The following is a 17247-nucleotide window of genomic DNA, read 5'->3' on the forward strand; positions in this document are numbered from 1 at the left end:
AAGGCATAGTGTCAAGGCATTTAGACCTCTCTATCCTACCGTCAGCATTTCCTGTTACCTTTAACAATGTGGTGATTCTCCACTCTAATATCAACTGCAATCTTCTAATTTCAGGAATAAATTACATACAAAAGTTATTTTCATATCACAGGGCCATAAAGACAAAGGAATGCCAAGCCTGGACCAAGATACTCAAATTATAATTTGTTTTCTTTTTCGAAATCCTCATTAAACATGAACCATTTCTCCCATTCATGAACTGCTAACAGGTGTCATGGCAAATGATTCTTTTAAAAATAATATCTGTTTCCCACGTTGCAGGTGTGTGTATATCCCAGGAAAAATGATTGTCTGATTTATATGGATCCCCCAAGGTACATTAAACTTGAATATTAAAACAGTAGGTTTATTCTGGGTGAGTCATGGATTTAGAAATTTAGTTTTTGTTCAGAGTTTTTGAGAGTAAATTTATTGCTTTAGAATTACTGATGCAGTGGAACAGACAAAATATCAATGGTTGATTCTAAGGTAATAGAATTTAATAGAGCTCACTGTATGGTTCACAGCCTTTTCCTCTAACCTCTTCTTGCTAGTCCTTCCCAAATCATATCTCCCGTCCACACTCAGATTTCTAACTTTATTTTATATTTTCACCTGGATACCCCACACATACTAAAAAACCCACTTGTTTTATTCTTAAGAGTTTCACTTATTAGTTATAGTTATTAATGGAACCTTAAATAGGCCAGAAAGATAGAACTCCATCTTCTTTTTTATTGAGACAGGATCTTGCTCTGTTGCCCAGGCTGGAGTGCAATGGCACAATCATGGCTCAGTGCAGCCTGGACCTCGACTTCCTGGGTTCAAATTATCCTTGCACCTCAGCCTCCCAAATAACTGGGACTACAGGTGCATGCCACCACACCCGGCTAATATATATGTATAATATATTATAAATTTTATATATATATATATATTTATGCCTATAATTAGGCTGACTGCAAGTGGTTTTGGAACATAATTTATTTTCAGAAATTTTGTATGTTGTGTGAAATAGGAAGTACTGGAAATCATATATATATATATATATATATATATATATATATATATATTTTTTTTTTTTGAGACAGAGTCTTGCCCTGATGTGCAGACTGGAGTGCAGTGGCATGATCTCAGCTCACTGCAACCTCCACTTCCCAGGTTGAACAATTCTCCTACCTCAGCCTCCCGAGTAGCTGGGACTACAGGTGTGAGCCACCACACCCGGCTAATTTTTGTATTTTTAGTAGAGATGGGGTTTCATCATGTTAGCCAGGCTGGTCTTGAACTCCTGACCTCAGGCAATCCACCCACCTTGGCCTCCCAAAGTGCTGGGATTACAGGTGTGAGCCACCACACCCGGCCTATATATATACATATATATATACACGTGTGTGTGTGTGTATGTGTGTGTGTGTGTATATATATATATATAATTATTATTATTATTTGTAGAGATGAGGATCTCACTATGTTGCCCAAGCTGGGCTCCAACTCCTGACCTCAAGCAATCCTCCCACCTTGGCCTCCCAAAGTACTGAGATTAGAAGCACAAGCTACTGTGCCCAGCCCCCATCTTCTTTTATAACATAATTTGTTTCACACAGGCACCCAAGTTCAAAACCCTACCTTCAACAGCCAATCCAGGACTGCCTGACAGTTTACCAATTTATGATGCATTCGTCTTTGGATCTTTTAAATATTTTAATCATAACATATATCCCACTTCAATTTTTATTATGATACTTCTGCCTTTTCTTCTATAATGTGTATTCCCTGAATAGATCGTTTATTATATTCTTCATGGTATCCCCACTCCCCAACACAGTATCATTTACACAGTGAGTACATCATAAATGTTTGTGAATCAAGTCAACTGGAATCAAATGGAATCCAAGTATATAATTGCACAAGATCAAGGTGCCACAGTCAAGACCTCATAGCAGAAGCAGTACACTTCTTAGTGATTAACATGGGCTGTAGTGATCAAACAGCAAACAGACTCTTAGCCAGGAGAAAGTGTATTATTTTCCAAAAGGGCAGTGATCACATTGCAGTTGACTCTATACTGTTAAGACTGTGCCACAGGAGTTTCACTGAGGACTGGGTGCCACAGTTAAAGGCATCATAAACTGGAATGAGTTAAGAGGAATGTGAGGAGAGGACTTTGAGCTTTTTCATGTGAAGCCAAGTCAGATAACTTAGGGAACAACAGAGTTTTCATCATATATCTGACAGTCTGTTGAATGGAAAGGAAGAAGAATATGGCTTGTTCTATGTGGCTGTAAGGAATGAAGTCTCCATCAACTGATGAAAACTTCAGGAAGGCCAGTTTTGGCTGAGTGGTCAATAATGTATGCCTTATCTTGAGTTAGAAGAAGTATGAGTTTTCTGTCATAGAAAGTGTGTAAATAGAAGTTAGAGAAGCCCTTGAGAAGGGATGATTCATAAAGGAGTCAAGTATGAGTTGAGGATCCTCATCAACTAGAGGTCTACAATTAAGAGATCCTTCTAACTATGCAATCCTGGGACTCTATACATTTGCAGAATTAGGAGATCCTTCTAACTATGCAATCCTGGGGCTCTATACATTTGAGAGGGGCCCACCACCTTATCATCTCATAAAATATTTGTGAACTTAAGTTTTAGTTGTACATTTTGATCCTCTGTCAATCAACCCCTTAACTTATTTATTCTAGCTTCTGATGTCACTCCCTTCACTCCAGTGCAAGAAACATTTGTGCTCTCCAGTAATTAACTCCAAAATCTTGTTTCTCAGAGCTTTGCATTAAAATTGCACTTTCAGAGGTGGGTGCTTCTGGTAGCCATTCTAGCTATAGTTCTTCCTAGGAAACTATATGGACATGATGTCTGCCATTTGGGAACCTGTCCATTCAGCAAGAAAACAAGTGATTCACCTTTGCATATGGAGCGATAGAACTGTAGGCCAGAGGAACTCTTTATAGCTTCTGTCAAGGGTTCTCCTGCCATTGAATCCACCAGTATCACTATTGCCAAAAAGCTATCTGCCATGGTAAACCCAGCTATTTAAAACTTTGAGAAAGCTCACCTGTCATACGACATTCATGACACACACTTCCACTCCTGTAATGCCTTCACTTTATTAGAGTTGTCCCAGATACATTTAAGTACCTGTGTGATTCCTTTTCCAGACCAAAAATGTTCAGATTAGGATCAAGAGGGTATGTTGATGTGATAGCCCGCACTGGAATATGAAGATGCTCTTTCTTTGAGGCTTGGAATAAAATGAGAGAGCAATCACTTGAAATGCGTATGGCTTCCTAGGCCCCAATTTCAGCTCTACTGACCATTTGCAAGGGTGTTCCATAGTTCATAAATGCAACTCATATTTGAGTGTAGTAGGGAAAAATCATTGGCCAATTAAAAAAGTCATCGTCTGCAAATATTTTGTCTGAGTTATGCCTAAACAGAAGATTATCTTTTTAGGATAGATACCATTCTTTCATCCTGTCCGTTGTTAGAGCCAAGCTGCTTCTTTCAGTAGTCTATCATTTCTTTTGAGGGCAGAGATTATGTCTTGTCTTTCACCGTGTAGACATAGCTTATCAGAGTCACTTGTACTCATAGTAATGGCTTTGGACCCATTTACTAGGTTGAATGGTTTGAATTTATTTTGGAAAGTTGTGATCTGTTCTAGTTTTTACTTCAGTTTTAGTTTCATAACAATAGCTCTGATTTGCAAATTGGAAGAATCTAGACTGTTAGAAGACTGTCAAAATAGAATGTGAATATACAGAGACACCATCTAATTATCATTTGTAGGGATGGGAACATGGTAAGCTCTAATGTTGCCCTAAATACATATCTTTGAGGAGTTGAAATCATTCTGCTTGCTGTATTTGTACAGAGATATCTTTTATTCAGTTTTATCTATTCATTGTAGAGACTAAAATCTGTGTATTGTAGGCATTAACGTAGTAATCTTTTTAAGTTATCCAAAATAGAATCTTTTTGGAACTTTCATGTTTGGAAATTATATCTTGTAATTAGGCATATTATCACTTTATAGAAAAATAATATGTCACTACAGAACTGAAAATAAAATATATATCCATATATATATATATATATATATGGATATATATTTCTTTTTCTTTTTTTTGTCATTTGGGGGAAGGAAGGTGGTTTACACTGAGTATCTCTTATTTGCCAAAAAGTGTGTTAAGTTTTTTGTATACATCATTTCATTTGATTTTTGTGATTCTTTGAAGCAGGTGTTATCATCATCCCAATTTTATTAATGTTCAAACTGAGTCTCCAAGGGATTAAATATCTGGCTTGAGGTCATAGAATAAAGGATTTAAACTAAAAAATCTGTCCAGTTTCCAAACCAATGTTTCTTTGAACTACAATATATCCATGCAATTGGGCTTGTCTGTGGCATCATGCTATTAGTCTTTTACTTTTGATCCAATGTCGTCATTAGAATTTTGCAATGCCTCTCATTTATTCTAAGAATAGCTAATATTTAAAGAAATGCAGAAAGAGTGGCCACTCAAATTTCAATGGTGGTAATGTTAGAGGACAGAATTGCAAATGATTCATCACAAATATAAAATAAGCACATAAAATAAAAAGAACAAAGCATACTGTTGTAATTACCCTGCAGTCCCCTAAATCTTTTAAACCCTATTAACTTGCAGCCACAATTGTTGGATTGTTCTTGTTAGTACTCCAGTATTTCAATTGTTGTTTTTTAATGCTTGCTCACTCATTGTTGCAAAATGTTCTAGTAATTGGATCTTTAAAAAATCTTCAGAATATTACATATGAGTTTGTTTGCAAATATGCACATATTAGAGTCTGAACTGTGCACTTTAACTATCCTAGAGATATTTAAAACATGCTAGAAAGTTATGTCATGGAATAAAAAAGAGCTAAATCAAAGATTTAAGCTGCCTCCTGTCACTCCATTAGAGACAACTACTCACATGTACCATTGTGGTCTAAGTGAAAGGTAAATCTTACAAGTAATAGCTTTATTCTCATATTCTTTGATCAGCTGAACTCAGTTGGAACTATATAAACAACAAAAAAATCCCCAGGAGGTTAAATCTTTGCCTTTCTTCTAATCGAAATGAAAATATTACAGTCACTAGAAATATGGTAATATGATGCAAAATGGATCACTTCAGGTCAAGATTTCATGGGTCAACTTGTTTGTTTAAATGTAGTCCCAGATACTCGAGCGACTGAGGCAGGAGAATCACTTGAACCTGGGAGACGGAGGTTGCAGTGAGCCAAGATCATGCCACCGCACTCCAGCCTGGGTGATAGAGTGAGACTCCGTCTCAAAAACAAAACAAAACAAAACAAAACAAAATTAGACAAATGCTACATTAATGTTTGGGTGGTAAGATTCTATTTTTGAAGACTTAAGTTTGCAGATATGCCTATATACTTTTGGAGTTTACCACTTTCTTATTCTGCATCATTAATGTGATATTTTAAATTACTGTATATTTTACCTTTTTTCTGTATTTAGTAAGAAATTTGCATTTTTGATTTGATGTAACAAAGGTTTTAATGTAATTTATGTTAGATTTTGCATTTTTTTCATTACCATTATACTTTAACCTGACGGAATGACTGATCTCTTTGTATTAGTATTGCTAATAATCATGTGAAATGTTTTGAGACAGAGTACTATATTTGTGAATATAATTTTATGGCTTTTTTCACTTAGTAAGAACCTTTCTATCATTATGGAAAACTAAGAAAATTGCTTTCTGCTGTACAATCTGGCATTCATTGTAGATTAAAGCTTATTTTTCTGTGAATAAAACTTATTCAATAAAATACTAAAAAAAATTTCTGGACTAGTCAAATTTTGGATTGACTGCCTTGCCAAATGTGCCAGTCATTTAACTGCCTCCCTGACCACTTTTAACTTGAATGGGAAAAGATAGGATTAGAATGATTATTTTTAAGGATGTCTCTTATACATTCTTGGCACCTAGAACAGTCATTGGCACACAAGAAATGTCAATTTATTGAATGTATAAGTTAGTGTGTTTAATGTGAGTGCTCACCAAGGGAAAAACACAATATGTTATTTGTCACCTCTGCAAAATTATAATCGTACCTATCTCATGGAGTTACAGTATAAGAATAAAATTATATAATCATGTTAAATCCTTTGAGTAGTGTATGATATATTGTAATCATTCAATAAATATTACAATATAAAGTATATAGTTGAGGATTTGCTTTTTACAGTGACTTTGCTGTTTGAACTGTGAAATACACATATACACACACTCGCAGGCAAGTGCACAAACATAGACAGTGTGGCATGGTAGAAAGGGTAGCATACTAGTGGTCAGGAGAACTGGATTGAATACTTATTCCAAAGTTTGCATGTTCTCTGAAGTCAGGAAGGCATTATTACCTATCTCACTTCAATTGTCTGGCCTGTAAAATGGGAATTGTAATACTTGAACTGCTTGAAGGTAGGGTTTTAAGATAAACTCTCTTTAGAGGGGTTTTCAAAGGTACTTAATGGCCCTGAGTCAATGATAAACCTAGTATAAATTGAGAAAGCCCCAGTATAAGAATAGGTTTGTGACCTATAAATACTTAATCTAAAAATCATCACTTAATGATGATGATCATAGAACCTAGAATAGTCATCGGCTATTTAAACTGGAAAGATCCCTTACTCAACAGATTCGGAAATGGAGTCCCTGTTAAATAAAGTAAATTGCCCAAGGCCAGACACAATTTCTAAGAGGAAGATTCCAATTAGAAATTACGCATTCAACTAGTGATGAAATTGATCAAGTTATTCTCATTGCATCACTGACTTGGATTAAAAAATGGCACAACAGAACTGAAGACAAATAAGGCTCTTAAAACATATGCAGTGATAAAATGGATCTCTTTCAAAATGGATGATTCTCTGCACCCATCCTCTCTGCCTCCCTAGATAGCACTTTCCATCCATCATAAAGGCAATATAGATTTGAGAGCAATACTTACAATTTTTCTAGGCTTCTTCTCCATCTTTCTGCTTAGACAAATGGAAACATTTAAATTCTTATGATTTTATAAATAACATAGCATTACATATTTATTCGTGTGGGAAAACATATATAACATCAAGTTTACCATTTTAACCATTTTTAGTGTACAATTCAGTGGCATTAAGTATATTTGCAATATTGTATAACCATCATCATTATCTATTTCCAAAATTTTACTTTTTTGTCACCTGAAACAAAAAGTCTGTAATATAAAACACATTGAGAAATAAAATATATGTTGATTTTTGGAAAATTTGTTAGAGTAGAGCATTAACCACATGTAGATAATTTGCACAATGGGTTTATGTTTCTTTTTCTGTTAAATTCAGTTTAAACCATGATTTATTTGCCCTATGTATATGTCATAGCCCTTGGAGGCAAATTTCACATTTTTTTGAATCTGTGAAATATTACCAGTTTCATAGGTTGGGCCAAGGTCAGTTGACTGGATGAAATGTAAGAATTATCTGTCTTAAAAATAGCGACTGGACTAAGCTCATTTTAATACTCTTACTGGTCACCATTTTCATATGTTGTTTAGTTACTTAGAAACCTTTCTCTGTAATAAATTACACCTGATTAAATTACTTGCATTACCATGTGTTTAAATGTGCCAACCATAGTCAAATATTATCATTAAAATGCTTAATTTGCCAAGTATAGAGTCAAGAGCAACTCAGTAAATAAAGAATGAAGAAATTTTCTCAATGTGGAATAGTTTTTCCTTGGCTTGAATATATGACAGTTAAACATTTTTCTAACAGAGAACAAAGGCTTGAATCCAATTCAGCTCTGGAAAAAAATTCATTTTGTAAAATGGATAAACTGCCATTTTTCTTACCCAATGATTCATCATGTATTTCTAAATTCTGATAAGAATTGTTACAAGTCTTTTCTGTAGCATTATTAGAAAATCTACATTATTATGTATGACAGACCATGTCAAAATAATTGTGTGTGGGACTAGTCTAGGTTAAGAGGAATCGTATTTGATGTTACTAATTTTCACATTATTTCACCTATAAAAATTCTTCTAGCAGCAAAAGTTTTATTGCACTGTATTTCAGAGTCTCTAATTTATTCATGGGATAAATGTTTCATATAATGAATTTTCAAGTAAATGTATTCTGAAATTCATGCATAACCATGCCTGCTCTAAAACTATAAAAATTTGGTTAAAATTGAGGCATCTCCTCAATCCCCTTGGAAAGTGTATTGGGGAACCTGGAAGATTTTATGCTAATGAAGGCAATATGGCTCGCTTTTCTTTTTATCCAATATATTTCTTTTATTGAGTTCAAGTCATTGTCCTAATTAATAACTTTAAATGGAAGCACTTCATCAATTGTATTGAGGCACTAGTACTGCTTAAAAAGTACTATGTGCTAGGCCCGTCCTGTGTCATTCAACACATGCCTTGTGATAGAGAAATATGTTCCATATTTTCTTCTGAATATTTTGTGTGGTTTAAGAGCCCTCTGCCATATGGTCTTGTATCTGCCTTTCTTCCCTCACTCACTCCCTACTTCATCTCCTCCTTTGGATTTTCATAGTGGTGGTGGTAGTTGCTCAGCTCGATACTGTGCTGTAGTCTGTGGGCATTGGTGGGAAGCATCTCTCTGGTGTGATCCACACACAATAAACAGACATTAATACAAGTAATGGTTTAAAGCATGCAGTCACATCTGCCTCCATCTTCACATGGAAGGGTGGTCTTAGGTTATTTTGGCAGGATTTAATTCTGTTTGTTCAATTTTCCAATGTAAGAGATAAACATAGGATTTGGAAGTATAGAGTCTGTGTTTATCCTCAATACTAAGAATTCTTGTGCCTTGGGAATGTTGCCGTATGCCAAACCCAAGGTGTTGTATTTAAAGATTAAGTTCCTGAAAAACCCTGATTTTCAAAGAATAACATTATACTGCATTTCAAAAGTTATAAAGTAGAATTTCATATATAAAAAAATCTGTATTCACTCCCCTCAAGACAGTGAAGAAGGTCACTTTTCCTAGGGACAAGAACAACACAAATCTTAAAAGATGACATAGTATATGTTTCTTTGTCTAGATAGCCTCTTTGGTTTGGAATCCTTCCCTGAAAGATTGGCAACCCCTCCCTCAATCAAAAATGAATAAAAAACAGGCTATTAAGTATAGTTTTTAATGAGTATAAAACTCAATATGCAATGAATTCAATATACAATGAAATGTCAGAAATACAATATATAATGAAATGTTTCATTTGAAGAGAGGGGCTGTTGTACATTTACACTCATTCATCCATGCATGCATTCAGCAACATTTATTGTGTACCTACTATGTGCTGGTCACTTTTCTAGGTTGTAGGGACATAATAATGAATAAAACAAGTCAGGACTCTGCCGTCTTCTAACTTGCATCCTTGGAGTGGTGGCGGATGGGTATCAGAGAATAATGAAAATAAGTATGTAAAATATAAAATATGTAGGATGATGACAAGTGCTATTAAAATCATGAAACCAGAGAGGATGTTAGAAAATGGCTCAGGGGCTCAATTTCTAAGAGTGGTTAGGAGAGGCCTAACTGATGTGACATTTGAACAAAGACTTGAAGGAGGTGAGGAAGCAAGCCATGGACTATGTGTGGGAAGAGCCTTCCAAGCAAGGGAAACAGCAAGTGCAAAGGATGTCTGAAAAGTACAAAGAGGCCATAGAGGCTGGAGCAGAGTACTCAAAGTGTAGAATGGCAGCAGATGAGACAGGGAGGGAAAGATTGTTTCTGTTTTGGGTAGGTAGAGAACAGGTCTTGGAGCAGCATTTTGCAGACCATTTATAAGGGCCCTGAATTTTACTCTAAGTGAGATGGAGAGTCATTGGAGGGTTTTGAGCAGCACGAATGAGGCACCCTTGCATGGCACTTTGGTGGTTATAGAAATGCATCAAATTTCATCATTTCTCTTGATATGATATGGTACACTTCGATAACGGAATTTTATAAAACTCGTGTCTCAGGGCTAGCACTTTCAGTGGTGGGGGAGGTTGGTCTTGCAGTGAAGAATGCATAATGTGCCCTGATTAAATAATTAGCAATAGATTTTACAGAAAATGCCGTCAGTATAGGATTTCCAGTACTTTCTATTTCACCAAACATACAAAATTTCTGAAAATAAATTATGTTCCAAAACTGCTTGCAGTCACCCTAATTATAGGCATCTCTATGTCTTCTATCCGTTGGCAGGAATAAACTTGAAAAGGCTGCCTAGTTATTGACTCTTGAGTCCAAAAATCAATGTGAGGTAGTCAGTTCTCAAATAAAAGAGACTGGGAAGAAAGCAGAAAGAGGATTGAAAAATTGGCCTCCTCAGAAATGCACGAAGGGGACATTTGCAGTCTTAAGGGGCATATTTCCTAGTAGCATGTCTTGTAGGGGCCCTACTGAGGTAAATGACTTAATTTTAGTCTGTTTAAGAAGTTCCATTATAATGGTTCTTTCAGGGTATGAAAATGCAAAGAGTGAATATTTCGATGACCAGATGCATGCAAGCATGTTTTAAATGACTGCAATGTAACTGATATGTGCTGCCATCAGTTGTGACCCAGGTAACAGTGCAGCTAAAACAATTTCAAGTGGGTCAAGATATCCCTGGAGTACTTCCTGCAGCGTTACAAAAATCTCCCAGCAATGTATCTTAAGTTCTGTAAATCATGTTAAACTTAATGAAACCTTTTGCAAGAGCATTCCATTTCTATGATGCATTTAACTGCAGTTGTTGACATGTTGTATCTTGATTGAAGAAATATGTAAACTTTTGATAAATTGCTTGTGGTACTAGGAATGTAAAATATACCAACGATTTCTTTAAAGTAAGATTTAGGGTATGTGTTTTTATGTATAATTGATTACCCCCTAATTAATTAAAATGTGCTCCTTTAGACTTTGTTTTCCATCTCAGACTAATATTTGCATTCCTATGTTGTGGATTTAGTTTATGATGCTTATTTTTTAAGATAGAAAACTCTGAAACTCAAGGCTGAACTGCAGTATGTTCATCATGTTTATACTTAGTGCTTTGGCATAGTTGAGTATGATAATAATAATGCTAGTTTATTTCAGTCAGATTCAGTACCCCTGGAGTACCTACTCTGTGCAGTACTGTGTTTTGTGGAAGTCGTGCAGTGTCTTCAAAATGAACAAGTATATACCATGGCTACAACACAAAAAATCTACTGAGAACCAAAATTTTATGCCAATGGCCTGTTGATAGTCTCCTTCCTCCTAAGATGTCATCTCCAGAATGTCGGGAGCTTCCTTTGTCTCATTCACTTCTGTATCCCTAGCCAGATTGACACATCAAGTTAACCATCACAGTGCTGGACAGAGTAAGTGCTTACTGCATATTTGTTGAAAGAATGACTAAATATGAGAACAAACATTTGCTATATACCTACTGTGTACAAGGATCTGATCCAAGTAGGTCACAGTCCCTCCCATCAAGTAGTTTAAAGTCTGGATGATGTGGGAAATGAGGCTGAAGACAGAAATCAGAGAAACAAAAATAAAGGGAAGAGGAGAGTGAAAGTTCATAAATGAGTTGACGGTGTCTGCCAGGAAAAACCCGGAATGCTGTCACTGCAGAGGTGGGGTTCAAGGAAGTATCCCAGGACCTTGAACAGCAGACCTTGAACACCAGGGTGAAGGGTAGTCTGGCTGGGAAAATGACGTCGATAGAAGCGCTAACAAGGGAAAGGACACAGTATATTTGCAGAGCAGCAAGTGATCTGAGTTTCTTATCGAGCAATTTGTAAAAATGTAGGCATGTTCCTTATCAAGCAATTAGTAAGCATGTTCTTCTAGCACCTTTAATGTCAGTAGATTTAGTTTCCAGTTAGGTGTACAGGCAAAGGGTAAGAAGTTCAGCAAGTAATCCATCAAGAAAGCCCCAGATCAGCACATGTATGTACTCCATTCCACTCCCACTAGTGTGTGCTCGCTGGCACACACAAACATGCACACACACACACGTGTGTATGCCCTGGATGATCCCAAGCATAGCTCTCTCCTGTCGCTGCCAGACTTGACCTCTTCTAATGATGGGGAGCAGACCACAGAGAAGTCTCTTGCACATATCCCAATATGAGGATGACAGGGGCCATGTGAACACATATGTCCAAAGAGAAACCATGAGGTTTTAATTGTGGTCAAATGCATTCTACTTATAGAGTTGAATCCAAATGGATGAATTCACTGGTCAGCAGCATAGCTATGAATTTGTTTAATCAACTTCTTAAGAATCAAGTCAAGTTCAGATACACTTACTTTGCAGTCTAATTTTCTAGGGGTCCCAAAGTTTTAATACACTCATCTTCTCTGGTTTCCCACAGGAAATGATGATCCCATACATTTAAAATGTTTTAATTACTCAAGGAATACAGGAATACATGATTAAACACAAGCACTACAGACAAGCCTCAAGTGCCCTTTTGCTTCTGTCTGAAATTCTTGTCCCTTCTCCTGCTTTTGTAGGTAAAAACTGCTATGAATTTGGTGCCTTCAAGGCATCATTTCTCTGTCTCTGTCTCTGTCTCTCTCTCTCTGTCTCTCTCTGTGTGTGTATGTGTGTGTATTCACAACCACACCATATATATTATTTTGCATAGGTGCATTTTACATAAATGGTTATATATACATATATGTGTGTGTGTGTCTTTGTGTGTCTGTGTGTACATATGTAGTAAGTGTTGCTATTTTCACCTAACTATATGTCATAGTAATCTACTGGCTTTAACTCAATCCTTTGACCAGCTGTCCCAAATTCTATGCTATTAAATATAATAATGCACTGTTTATTGTGCCATCCCCTTGTTTGAGGACACTGAAGTTGTTTCCAGTTTTTTAGCTGTTGGAAACAGTGCTATACTTAACACATTTCTATACTACTCCTAGTACCCCCATGGAAGCATCAAAAGAGAGAACGTTGGACCCTACAACTTAATTTTAAACAAATGTCTTCTCATAGAAGAATCTATGCCAGTGTAAGATGAACTTCCTTATTTCCTTAACTTCTTATTTCAGGTGATATGAACTACTTTGGTTGGGGGAGTGTTGCTAGATTTGTCACTATTGGTCTTACATGTATTTTCCCACGGCATACAGGGTAGCAGGCCATTTTCTCTCTGAGTTTACTATGGATGGCTCTGCTACAGTGTCTTGTTTTAATTACTCAAGGAATTACACCTCAAGGTGTTGAGACTGCATATCAGGGGGGATTTCTAAATGCAGGGAGCCCCTCTCTCAGATAACTTATCTATATATACTCTTACATAGGAATACTGACTTACTACTTGCTCTCCCCACTCACCACAGATGCCTCTTGTGGCCTCTCTCTTCCTTCTTTCTCTCACAAATAGTTCTTGGACACCCTTATGTGCCACACACTATTGTAGACACCGGGGATCCATCAAGGAACACAGCATGCTAAATTCTTGCCCATGTGGAGGTTATATTTTGGAGGGAGGAGACAGATAATAAATGATAAGCACAATAAAGAAAGTATAGTATGTTCAAGCATGCTAAGTGCTAGAGGAAAAAAAGGAAAACAGTCTGACAATTCTGCAAAAAGTTAAACATAAAGATATTATATGACCCAACAGTTACACTCCTAGGTATACATTTAAGAGAACTGAAAACATATGTCCACACAGAAAAATGGCACGCAGATGTTCATAATAGCATTATTCATAATAGCCCTAAAGTGGAAACGTCTCAAATCTCCATCAATGGATAAATGAATACACAAAATATGGTCTATCCATACAGTGGAATATTATTCAGCTATGCAAATGAATGAAGTACAAATACATACCACAACATAGATGAACCATAACAACATTAGGCTAACTGAAAGAGGTTCAAAACAAAATGTCACATATTTTATTAATACAAAACATTCAGAAATAGGCAAGTCCCTAGAGACAGAAAGCAGATTATCAGTTAGCAGAGGTTAGGGGATGGGGAACACTGAGTAACTGCTTAATATGTAGAGGCTTCCCTTTTTGGGTGATGAAAATGTTTGAGAATCAGACAGTGGCGATGTTCACTTAACGTTGTTAGTGTACTTAATGCCACTAAATTACACACTTAAAAATGGTTGACGTTTAATTTTATGTCTTGTAGTGTTACCTACATTTTAAAAATTAAAGCAGATCAAGGAGGACCTGGATTGCAGAATTGGGGTGCAATTTTGTAGGGTATCACTGAACAGGTGCCATCTGAGCTACAAACATACCAGGTAGCAGGGGCAGTCATTCAAAGGGTCATAAGAAGGGGCATTGCCTCGTGCGTTCAGAGAACAGGAAGGAGACAATGTGCCTGGATGTGAGTAAAGGAAGGGCAATAGGAACAGAGGCAGCCTTGATCTTCCTCATTCACCTGCTGTTTCAGACACCACTGGCTATAATTGTCCACAGTTAGTTACCCGCCCAAAGTTGCAGTGATGATGGTATTGGCAGTGGTGAGGAAAAGAAGAAGGGAAAAGGCAGAAAAATCACTCCAGATACTTCCCAAGGCCCAGAATTTAATCATACGTTATTTCCTTTGACTACAAGTTTCCTTTACATGATACTTCCCCTTAGTTGTTGTTGTTGTTGTTGTTTTAAACATATTATGAGTAGAATGTATTTTTCAGTAACACCTTATCTCATGTAAAGGACAAAACTTACCTTTTGTAACATCAGTGAAGAAAGGTTAAGGTTCCCAGCAATTTAAAGGGATATTATTTCAGTGAATATCTATGTAAGAATAAATTAAATAAGACAGACATGCAAAAGAAAAAGTGAATTTATTTAGAGAGAGATCATGTCCCTCTGTTCTCAGATGCTTTTGGAGAAAACATAATCATAGATAATCATCCACTACTGCATTCCCAGGTCTCCTCTGACCCCACAAAATGGGCATAGGGTCATCATTTCCTTTTTAGAAATACTTGTAAATAATTGAGCGAGGCAATGATGTGAACTGGGAAGGGCAATGGACCTAGGACTAGAAGCCTAGGATTTGGGGCCCAGCACTTGTATTTATAATTTGTACAACCTCGGGCAAGACACTTAACCTCACAGCTGCAGGTTCTTTATCTTCAAGCTAGAAATGATATCGTCCCTGCCTATCTAACTGGGTCACTGTGAGGTTCACATGAATCAAAGGTATATAACTGCTTTCAAAAGTACAATTTCATAAATAGAAAGTATTACTATTAGTCATCAAACATAAAAGCGGTTATTAAGAAAACCTAAAACCTCTCTCCTTCTATGTGTGCTTGCATATTTATATTTTTTTTATTTTATGATAGTACACATGTGAAGTCAGTCTCTGAGCCCCTTGAGAAAAGGGAAACCTGTTTTATTCATCTCTGTATCCCTGGCACTGAGCAGCGCTCTATACACACAGTAGAAGCATAGTTAGTTAGGCTAGGTTGAGTGAATGGATAAATAAAAACCAACTGTATTTTGAATTATTCTCATGAGGTAATGGTTTACAGTGTCCCACAATTTACCATGTACACTGTTTGATAGTTTGAGTACTCTGGTGTCTAAGAATAGATGGAGGAAGCTAACAAAACAGAGTTTAAATTGAGATGATGTCATAATTAGCTTATGTATTGTGACCTAGAATAAAGCACATGGTGATTCCACAACAGTTTTGGGGCCAGTAAAGCTAGGCAGTCTGGGATATTAAGGTGAGTTTTGGTTGTGGCAACCCAGAGGAAGGTTGCAGTGGCCCATCTATCTATCCCAGATGAAAGACATGCTGCACCCCTCTTTCTTGATCCATGAAGTTCAAAAGGAGGCACCAAGCATTTCAGTCCTTCTTCAGGATGAAGGTAGGCAATATAAGTTGGCTGTTGAAGGTCCACAATCAGTCAATGGCTTAACAAGTAGCTTTTCTCCCTCTTTACAAATGAGTCCTTGATCACAGTGAGGTATTTCCTTTGACTTAAGGATATCCAAAGCACTGATTTAAATACCGTTCCTTAGAGGTAAAATTGTATGGATTTCCTTCCCACTAAGTAAGGAAACTGAGACAAACACCAGTTAAAGGCCTCAGGGTAGTCAGAATGCTTCACTGACTGTCCCTTTTGGAACTAAGGACAACCAGAGCATCATGGATTGGATCTGATATTCTCATGTCAGAAAGTGAGCAGAAGTGAACTGAATGTCATTCTGAGACTTCAGTGTAGGATAATGTCCATTTTCTCATCTGCCAAATAGGGATAATTATCTCTACCTTACTAAGTGGTCGTGGAGATCAAAACAAACAACAATAACAAAACAGCCTATCTGTCTGCTATTTAAGTGCTCACATGCTCCAGAATGGATGGTGCGGGCCAACAACATGGGGTTGAGTTTGAAGTCAGAATTAGCTTCTTTATTATCAGCTAGATTTGTTGCTTTCTAACCAGCAACAATGACAACAAAACTTACCATATGGAAGGGCCCAGCAGAGCTCCTGGCATGTAGTAGGTGCTCACTGAATGTTAAGAAATACAGACCTATAATGAGGGATGCTTGGCAATGGGTATGTAGAATGCTAAAGATAACCACTTACTTTGCCCATCAGTTAGACCATTGCCGCCATTTGCACTCCCAGCCTCTTCCATTCCCCCAACTCTACTCTCTATTTCCTTCTGTATTCTCTTGTGCCTTTCTCTAATTTTTTTTCAACTCTCACTTTTTTTCCTACCCTACTTTTGCCTTGGTTCCTCAGTGAGATCTATGAGCATAATATACTCCAACTACAGTAATTCACCTTGCTGAAGTGGCTGCTGAGTTCTGCTTTGAAGGAAATTTATTTATTTAATTTTGGTGAAGGGAAGTTGTGGCTGGACAGCTTATAGAAATGTAGGTCTAGTTTTCTGGGAATGTTTAAAGAAACCATGCACCAATATACATTGTCTTCCTCCCTCTCTCCTTCCTTCCCTTCCTTTCTTCCTTTCTTCTTTTATCGTTCCCATCCTCCCCCTTTCTTCCTTTCTTCCTTCAATCAATCACATATCCATATTCATATATAGATATATCTTTAATCTTTTGCCTATAACACTTGTCAATTCTATCTTCATTTTTCCCCTTTGGGCTTATGAGTAGCTATAGTCGGTGCTCCATAAATGTTTA

The 17247-nt window shown here is 36.7% G+C and overlaps 1 protein-coding gene across 4 annotated transcripts in view; it reads left to right on the forward strand.

The window, feature by feature from the left end:
* The window catches only part of AFF2 (ALF transcription elongation factor 2), a 498347-nt gene that overhangs the window by 196880 nt on the left and 284220 nt on the right, over nt 1-17247 (forward strand). The window contains exon 1 of one of the 4 annotated variants that reach the window (XM_050775183.1): nt 5628-15959. The exons of the other annotated variants lie outside the window; for them this stretch is intronic. Coding sequence (XP_050631140.1) covers nt 15909-15959 — 51 coding nt within the window. The 5' untranslated portion in view covers nt 5628-15908. Of the gene's footprint in view, nt 1-5627; nt 15960-17247 lie in introns of those variants that run through there. 4 annotated transcript variants of the gene reach the window in all.

This window comes from Macaca thibetana, chromosome X (genome assembly GCF_024542745.1).
Source record: "Macaca thibetana thibetana isolate TM-01 chromosome X, ASM2454274v1, whole genome shotgun sequence".
NCBI lineage: Eukaryota > Metazoa > Chordata > Mammalia > Primates > Cercopithecidae > Macaca > Macaca thibetana.